This window comes from Sinocyclocheilus grahami, unplaced genomic scaffold (assembly GCF_001515645.1).
Source record: "Sinocyclocheilus grahami isolate Dianchi unplaced genomic scaffold, SAMN03320097.WGS_v1.1 scaffold959.1, whole genome shotgun sequence".
NCBI lineage: Eukaryota > Metazoa > Chordata > Actinopteri > Cypriniformes > Cyprinidae > Sinocyclocheilus > Sinocyclocheilus grahami.
Window position 1 is genome coordinate 339,770 of NW_015506138.1, and position 9,900 is coordinate 349,669.

At 39.3% G+C, this 9,900-nt stretch overlaps 2 protein-coding genes across 2 annotated transcripts in view; both read right to left on the reverse strand.

The window, feature by feature from the left end:
- Positions 1–7,228, reverse strand: part of eif4a3 (eukaryotic translation initiation factor 4A3) — a 12,287-nt gene extending 5,059 nt beyond the window's left edge. Inside the window, exons 1-8 of the mRNA XM_016249898.1 lie at positions 6,959–7,228; positions 4,335–4,407; positions 4,162–4,228; positions 3,520–3,582; positions 3,302–3,434; positions 2,024–2,104; positions 1,784–1,925; positions 195–333 (exon numbers count right to left, since the gene is read on the reverse strand). Coding sequence (XP_016105384.1) covers positions 195–333; positions 1,784–1,925; positions 2,024–2,104; positions 3,302–3,434; positions 3,520–3,582; positions 4,162–4,228; positions 4,335–4,407; positions 6,959–7,112 — 852 coding nt within the window. The 5' untranslated portion in view covers positions 7,113–7,228. The remainder of the gene's footprint in view (positions 1–194; positions 334–1,783; positions 1,926–2,023; positions 2,105–3,301; positions 3,435–3,519; positions 3,583–4,161; positions 4,229–4,334; positions 4,408–6,958) is intronic.
- Positions 7,229–9,045: 1,817 nt separating this feature from the next.
- Positions 9,046–9,900, reverse strand: part of rpl37a (ribosomal protein L37a) — a 3,005-nt gene continuing 2,150 nt past the window's right edge. Inside the window, exons 3-4 of the mRNA XM_016249899.1 lie at positions 9,286–9,368; positions 9,046–9,212 (exon numbers count right to left, since the gene is read on the reverse strand). Coding sequence (XP_016105385.1) covers positions 9,149–9,212; positions 9,286–9,368 — 147 coding nt within the window. The 3' untranslated portion in view covers positions 9,046–9,148. The remainder of the gene's footprint in view (positions 9,213–9,285; positions 9,369–9,900) is intronic.

Below are 9,900 nucleotides of genomic sequence, written 5' to 3' on the forward strand. Positions count from 1 at the left end.
TTAACAGAGATTCACATAGAAAACAGCTGTTTTAGATTGTAATAAATTTTCACATTTTTAGTGATTTTGCTGAGCAGAGGAGACTTTTCAACTACACCAAAATCCTATTTATTCAAAACTACATTGGCGATCTAGTTGTCAAACACTGCTGCTAGTCTAGTAAAGGTGGTGTGGTTTATTGTGGCGTGACTGACCTTGCGTTTGGTGTTGCAGAAGATGACAGCTTGTGTGATGGTCAGCGTGTCGTAAAGGTCACACAGAGTGTCGAACTTCCACTCCTCTCGCTCAACGGCCACAAAAAACTGCTTAATACCCTCCAGCGTCAATTCATCACTGCACACAAATGGAAACATTTTAATTCAACAGGTTCATCCAAAGGTCCTAACTGATTTGCTGCTGATATTTCTCTGCTGCTTGTAAATCAATGAGATCTTTCTAACAGTAGAGCAGATACTGACATAAAATGATCTAAATATCAGTCGTCTCTATATCTGCAGTAATGTGTCTCAGTGAGATGAGATTGAAATGCTCCAAACATATAATGCAGTGATTGAGAGCTGAAGAAATAAAGGCTCCTCAGAAGATGTGAGATGTTCTGGAGGCTTGTGAAGATCATTCCTCCGCTGAGGAACAGTGAAAGTAAAGCTTCTGGAAACAAACGCTCCTCAAAAGATCCTGAGGATCAGATTTGAGACTCTAAAACATGATTGATGGAGAATCAAGTAAAGCTGAGCTGCTTCAGTCCAGTAAGTGTTCATCTGGAGATATTACTGCAGTTATTCTGACGTTTACTTGATCAAAATCAGTCAAGATTTGACACGAGAAGCTCCAGCTGAAGCTGAACGCTTGTACAATTACACTAAAAGAGCTTTTACTGGATAAAGCACTCTTAACTATCAATCAGAGACAGAAGACATGAGGAAAAATACAGTAGCTTTATAGGGTTAAAACAGAGCAAATGACCAGAGCTGGACACAAAAAAAAAAACTTATTTTTCGAATGATCGTTTTTTTTAAATGACGACGATTCAATATCAATTCTCAAAAGCTGCGAATCTATCTTTTCCGGTATTTATTTCAGCAAATATTTAACAAGATCTGATGAATCTTCTCATTAGTCTTCTCCACTAGATGCTCGCAGTGTTTTCAGTCTCACTATATGACGATAGGAACACACAAATATCATCTCCAGCTGCTCTGAGAGTCACTTCATTAACATTTTACCATTTCATTTGAGAAAACTACCGTCTTATCACATACACAGCAGCTGCAAGTTCTTCACGGCAACCCGTCAAAATAAAAGTTTGGTTTAACGTGAAGAAACTTTGTCAGAAATATATTACTATTTAGCAGTCTTAAGACTCAATGTAAAAACAGTGCTGCTACTACTACTACTTTTTAATTTTAACCGTAAACCTCTGTTGTGCAGCACTTTGTTTGCCAAAATAAATAAATAAAAGGGTTTAATTTCCATTTGATTGGGATAAATTAATGTTTTATGCCTTCGTCTGATTACCAGAAAAATTAAGAAAATTATATTTTAGGGCCATATTATTGTTGTTTTTAAGAAAGGACCCAACACACACACACAAAAAAAGAATAGGTTTAAAACAAGCCTGTGGATCTAAATTTCTTTTTATTAATTCCCCATTTGTAAACTGATGTTTACTGCTCATTTTTTAGACATATCAATAGCATTTGTATTAAAACTATATTCACTGAATGCAATCAAAAAATCGACTCGAATCGATACCCAGCCCTATAAATGACCTCTAACCGCTCACCGTTTGACCAGGATGCGGATGGGGTCGGTCATGAACTTGTTGGTCATCTCCAGGATCTCGTGTGGCAGCGTGGCGCTGATGAGACACACCTGAGTGGCAGGCGGCAGGTATCGGTACACATCGTAGATCTGTTCCTTGAAACCTGCAGAAACAAAACACAGTGACGTGAGAGCTGAAACCAACATTCACCAGTTCACACACATGATCTCATGCAATCAGAAGTGTTTTATGACACTTTACCTTTGTTGAGCATCTCATCTGCTTCATCCAACACCAGCATCTTAATGGCACGAGTCCTCAAACTCCTCCTGCGGATCATATCTGACCGAAGACGACATTTTATAATATTAGAAATCACTCAGAAGATTCATGCACATTAAAGAGTCATAACAGGATCTTCTCTTTTGAAATAACACTTGCAGTACAGTGACTTCAGAAAGATAATATAGTAGAAACCAAGCTGGAAAAACAGCATGCTCAGACATTAGTACATGTATTAGGGCTCTATATAAGGCAAAAAATTAAGATCTCAATCTTTTCAGAACATTTGACTAATTCGATTTTTAACTAGTCACCTTAAAAATGTAACTACGACATGATTAAAGTAGCTTTTTCTTTATCATCCCTCTAGTTAAAGAAAATTCTATTCCAAGTGCAGCACACATGAAGTTGTCAACGTGATGTAAATGTTAAACAAATCACTTGCTAAATATCTTTGCAGAAAATCTATACATTAACTACTACATCTTGTACAAACTTGTCTTTTACATTTTATATTTTCAGAAATAATATGAGGAAAATGCTTTAAAAAAAATCTCAAGTCAAGATAATTCAAAATGACTGAAGGTATAACACCAGAAGACTATTATTAACTATAAATGTTTTGTAAAAACAATGAACAGCAGCTTTCAGTCCGTCACCATGACGCAAACATAACGTTTGGTAATATTTCTATTCAAAATCGCGATTCCTCGATTTCTAAAAAATAAAACCGTGGCAAAATATTAAATCAAATTAATCAATAAAATCGCACAGCCCTAATATGTATGCATGCATTTATGTATCAGCATCCATTCAGTATTTAGCAACATGCCAGGGGTGTTGCTGCTCATTTCATATGCAAAAAGATCAGACAATCATAAGATGTCATGGACATACAGTCTTAGTAGTAGTATATTTTATTTAATGCCATGTCAGCATCTTAGGCTATTGTCATGGTAAAAACAACAACAAAAAATACAAGTATAACAAATACAGTAACAACCATCAAACAAGTTATATTACACCAGACTTTTTACAAAACTTTTCTGGCAAAATTATACTAAGTAACTCTTTAAGTGAGTTCACGTCATAAGAGTTTTCTACATACATTAAAAGCTGGACAGTCCAATAACATATGTTTGGCAGAAAGGGGAATCTTGCAAAACATGCATCGAGTAGAGTCAACATACAGGTACAGTGTAAGTGTAAAGGTCAAAAAAGATGGACATGAATGAAGAAAATGGGCAGTAAACTCACCGAACACTCGGCCGGGCGTTCCAGCCACCACATGCTGACCGTAGTCCAGCTTCCGGATGTCCTCGCCCACGTTTGTGCCTCCGATACAGGTGTGACACTGAACGTTCATGTAGTCGCCCAACGCCAGCAGCACCTGCAGAACAGAGGAAATCATGCAATGTCAGACACGGGAGGTAACCACAAAAACAAGGATAAAATGTGCAACTGTTTTGTTTTACCTTCTGGATCTGTCCTGCTAACTCTCTGGTCGGAGCCAAAATCAGCGCTTGAGTCTCTCGAACCTAAAAAGGAATTTAAAAAAAATGTTGTGACGAAGGAAACAGGATTATTATAGTTACCTTAAAAAAAAATTTAAAACTTAATAAATTAGACAAATCTAAAAGAGGAAAACAACAACTTTATTTCAGGTAGTCTCCAAGACAACATTTGTCATTTGTTTAGTTTAAGTTGATGTACTAAAATATCTGAAAGTTAATAAAAACTACAGAAAAAACAGCTAGTTTCCAAGCCAACATTTTAAATTTTTTGTTTAGTTTAAGTTGAAGTACTAAAATAATTAAAACTTAAAAACTGTAGAAATTTAAAAAAAAATTAGCTAGTTTCCAAGGCAACATTTTTAATTTGTTTAGTTTAAGTTGAAGTATTAGAATAACTAATACCAAAACCTAATAAAATCTAAACAGAAAATAATTTTACAAAATAATAAAAATGACAAAAAGAGAAAATTACTGAAACTTTAAAAATAAAATGAACACAGAAAATATAAACAAAACCTAAAGGAAACTATTATAATAGCATTGTAATTCTACTAAAATAACACTGGAAGGAAGCCAAGACACAGAACTGAAAGCAAGACGTACCTGAATATCCAAACACTGCAGCACTGAGATACAGAACGTGGCTGTTTTACCGGTTCCAGACTGTGACCTGGAGAAGAAACAAGCCGTGTTAGTCCATTTACACAAACAAAACATACACAGATGTTTACTGCATTTCTATCAATTCTCCACAACATAACTCCAGCGGGACTCACTGGGCGATCACGTCTCGTCCCTTGATGATCTGCTTGATGGCTCGCTGCTGGATGGCTGACGGTTTCTCAAAACCTGAAAGCAATAAACAATATAATTATTCAAATAAACACTCATGGTATTTACATAGTACAGTGTTAGCGAGCGGAACTGTCTAATAACAAGACATTATCCTAATGATAAACATCCCGCAATACATCTATAAGACTGTAAGAATCAAGCAACAGAAATAACCTTGCATATGCAAGAACAAACAACTTCATTCTGATCTCTTTCTTTCTCTCTCTCTCTCACTCACACACACACTCTCTCTCTCACACACACACTCTCTCTCTCACACACACACTCTCTCTCTCACACACACACTCTCTCTCTCACACACACACTCTCTCTCTCACACACACACTCTCTCTCTCACACACACACTCTCTCTCTCACACACACACTCTCTCTCTCACACACACACTCTCTCTCTCACACACACACTCTCTCTCTCACACACACACTCTCTCTCTCACACACACACTCTCTCTCTCACACACACACTCTCTCTCTCACACACACACTCTCTCTCTCACACACACACTCTCTCTCTCACACACACACTCTCTCTCTCACACACACACTCTCTCTCTCACACACACACTCTCTCTCTCACACACACACTCTCTCTCTCACACACACACTCTCTCTCTCACACACACACTCTCTCTCTCACACACACACTCTCTCTCTCACACACACACTCTCTCTCTCACACACACACTCTCTCTCTCACACACACACTCTCTCTCTCACACACACACTCTCTCTCTCACACACACACTCTCTCTCTCACACACACACTCTCTCTCTCACACACACACTCTCTCTCTCACACACACACTCTCTCTCTCACACACACACTCTCTCTCTCACACACACACTCTCTCTCTCACACACACACTCTCTCTCTCACACACACACTCTCTCTCTCACACACACACTCTCTCTCTCACACACACACTCTCTCTCTCACACACACACTCTCTCTCTCACACACACACTCTCTCTCTCACACACACACTCTCTCTCTCACACACACACTCTCTCTCTCACACACACACTCTCTCTCTCACACACACACTCTCTCTCTCACACACACACTCTCTCTCTCACACACACACTCTCTCTCTCACACACACACTCTCTCTCTCACACACACACTCTCTCTCTCACACACACACTCTCTCTCTCACACACACACTCTCTCTCTCACACACACACTCTCTCTCTCACACACACACTCTCTCTCTCACACACACACTCTCTCTCTCACACACACACTCTCTCTCTCACACACACACTCTCTCTCTCACACACACACTCTCTCTCTCACACACACACTCTCTCTCTCACACACACACTCTCTCTCTCACACACACACTCTCTCTCTCACACACACACTCTCTCTCTCACACACACACTCTCTCTCTCACACACACACTCTCTCTCTCACACACACACTCTCTCTCTCACACACACACTCTCTCTCTCACACACACACTCTCTCTCTCACACACACACTCTCTCTCTCACACACACACTCTCTCTCTCACACACACACTCTCTCTCTCACACACACACTCTCTCTCTCACACACACACTCTCTCTCTCACACACACACTCTCTCTCTCACACACACACTCTCTCTCTCACACACACACTCTCTCTCTCACACACACACTCTCTCTCTCACACACACACTCTCTCTCTCACACACACACTCTCTCTCTCACACACACACTCTCTCTCTCACACACACACTCTCTCTCTCACACACACACTCTCTCTCTCACACACACACTCTCTCTCTCACACACACACTCTCTCTCTCACACACACACTCTCTCTCTCACACACACACTCTCTCTCTCACACACACACTCTCTCTCTCACACACACACTCTCTCTCTCACACACACACTCTCTCTCTCACACACACACTCTCTCTCTCACACACACACTCTCTCTCTCACACACACACTCTCTCTCTCACACACACACTCTCTCTCTCACACACACACTCTCTCTCTCACACACACACTCTCTCTCTCACACACACACTCTCTCTCTCACACACACACTCTCTCTCTCACACACACACTCTCTCTCTCACACACACACTCTCTCTCTCACACACACACTCTCTCTCTCACACACACACTCTCTCTCTCACACACACACTCTCTCTCTCACACACACACTCTCTCTCTCACTCACACACTCTCACTCTCTCACACACACACACACACACACACACACACTCATCTAAACAAACACATCACACGGTTTTTTTTAAATAGCTTTTAGAGATTTTATATATAAAACAATGACTACTAACGAAATTATACCAGACTGAATGTTAAGATTTAAAACCGTAAACATAAGTGTACGCTTTTTAATCTACGGTCTCCTCAGCTTCTGATAAACAAGAGACGGTTATTGATCGATGTAACGTATCGATGTAACGTATCAATGTAACGCTCAGATCAACTCTAACGTCCCAATAACTCTACACGAGTACATCTAGAGCTGCTATGTGGTGAATTAGAGCGGTAATGAGTGATTAATTAAGTGTTTGTACCGTACGCGTAGATCCCGCGCAGCAGATCTTCCCTCAGGCCCATCGTGTCAAACGTCGGCGTCACATCCACCTCTTCGCTCGTCTCAAACTCGATTTTCGTCATGTCTTCCTCCTTCATGATCCTCTTCCTCACGGGAACTGCGGCGGCGGCCATAATTATTACAGATTTTGATTATAAATCACGAGCTGAAATATGAAAGCGCGTCTGTGCGTGTCTGCAGGCCAAACGGAAGTGCCGCGTGCGTCGCAGCTGTGACGCACAAAGCAGGAGACGCGCGGTGACGTCACCGGACTGGCCCCGCCCACTACACTTTCTTTTAACGAAACAAACCGAGTTTAAGAGTTTAAAATAATAATATTTCATCCCGAGTAAATAAGAAGGCAAGTAGAACGACCTTAATTTATAATGACTAATTTGCAGTCTAATTTGAAAGAATAAATTTAATGAGAATCCACGGATGACAAAGGGCTTACAAAATGCTTGTAAAAAAAAAAAGAATACCTTGTATAGAGAATTTATAAAGCACAGAACTATTGAAGCTGATAATAAGTATAAACGATATAAAAATAAGCTGACTAGTATTATGAGGATAAGTGTGTATTTCCAAGTAAAATGAAAATTGCCAAAAAGTCATTCCATTATATAAAGCTGGAGAAAGAAATCAATGGACTAATTATAGGCCATTGTCTCTACTCTCTCAGTTCTCTAAAATACTGGAAAAAGTGTGCGTTAATAGACTGGAACATTTTATGGAACAGCATGGATTGTTAGTTGATAGTCGGTATGGATTTAGGTCGAACAGATCCACATCCATGGCATTAATGGAGTTAACTGAAAATATTACTAGTACTATAGATAATAAGAACTATGCAGTGGGAGTATTTATAGAGTTGAAAAAAGCTTTTGATACAATTGATCACCGTTTATTAATCAATAAATTGGAAAATTATGGTATCAGAGGGGTTGTACTTGAATCAAACGATTCGCGCTCTGAAGCTTCGGTCTGAATCAAACGATTCGCGATCTGAAGCTTCGGTCTGAATCAAACGAGTCGCGATCTGAAGCTTCGGTCTGAATCAAACGATTCGCGATCTGAAGCTTCGGTCTGAAGTATTAAATGATTAACGTTAGTGCACTTCCAGAATTAATCTAAAAAGATGAGCATTTGTGGTTAAAATGTATATACTTAAGTTAATTTTTTTAGGAAATGCCCAATCGTTTGACTAGATAAGGCCCTTATTCCTCGGCTGGGATCCTGGAGAGCTCTTCAAAGCTGCATTTCTAACCTTCTGTCCATTGAGCAGCAAAGAAGTCCACTATATGGAGAAAAGTCCAGGAATGTTTTCCTCAAAAACCTTCATTCTTTTCAAAAGACATGAACATCAGGACATTTCTATTCTGGAAGGGAACTAATCCTTTATTCATGACGACTGATTTCAGAAATCAATATCATTTCAAAGTATTTTCCAACAAATTTTCATCAAAATCTGCTCATTTTAGAAATGCACAACTCACCCAGGTTATAAAAGTGCACTTCTATAATGTACTTAAAGTGCTCTATTTTCACGCACTAATTTTGTACTTAATGCACTAAAAGTGATTCTTTAGCACTTCTTAAGATCGACTCAACTGTGCTATTCCGGGACACCATGAATATGAACTAAAATGTGCTTTTAACTTACTATCTCTGTATTTAGTCACCCCTTGAGTGCACTAGTGTATGAAAGCACTTTAAGTACATTATGGAAGTGCACTTTTTTTCTTTACACCTGGGCACACTGTGATCTTAGCTGCGTCCCAAATGATGCACTTATACACTATGCACTCAATCATGAAGTGTATGAATTATATAAGGATATTTTGTCATTATAATCGGAGTCTGGTAGCCCCTCCCCCTTCACTACGTAATTAAAGCTGTGACAGCTGAGTGCATGAAGTGTCCAACATCCCACACTTCTGTTTTTCGGTTATTTAAGTGCATCATCCGGGTATTTAAAAGAGAACTTTTTCTTTTTGGAATTTTCAGTGTGAACCTCTTGATAAAGTCAACGCAAACTCAAGCTTGATGAAATAAGACAGAAGCAGATCCGGCTCAAGACTCAGATTTATTGTGGGATGTTCCAACGAGCCACAGAAAGAAACACAGTCCGAGACCAAACGATGTGAATTAGTACGAAACAGCGTCCGGTTTACTGGTCCTTCAGCTCCTTCAGACGCTTGATGGCAGATTTGACCGTGACGGCTGACGTCGTGCTGCGGGACGGACAGCAAACATTAGAGACGATCAGAGATGCTGTCATTCATTAATCATGGGGTTCAGTCTTACTTGTACGTCCAGGCGCCTCCAGCGACGGTTTTCATGCAGGAGCCACAGTGCCAGATCCCCACAGCCTTTCTCTTCATCTTAGTCTGGACAGAGACAAACACCTTAACCTCGCAGAAACCGCAGTCACAAGATTCTGAACGGTAAGATTTTTAGTGCGTTTTAAAGAAGTCTCTTCTGCTCACCAAGCATGCATTTATTTGAGCCAAAGTACAGCAAGAGCAGTAATATTGTGAAATATTTTTACTATTTAAAATAACTGTTTTCAATGTGAATATATTTTAAAATGTAATTTATTTCTGTGTTTTCAAAGCTGAATTTCTAGCATCATTACTGCAGTCGCACGATCCTTTAGCAATCTTTTTTGCTAAAAAAAAAACAAACAAACAAAAAAAAAGCTTAAAACAGCTGAGTAGAATTTTTCTTTGATGAACAAAGTTCAGAAGAACAGAATTGATCTGAAATAGATTTTTTTTTGTAACATTATGCCCTTATCGTCAGTTTTGATTAATTTAAAGCATCCTTGTATAATGCTACAAAAGCTTTTATTTCAGATCATCTTTAGATCTTTCTATTCATCAAAGAATCCTGGAAAAAAAAAAAAAAAAAAAAAGAGAA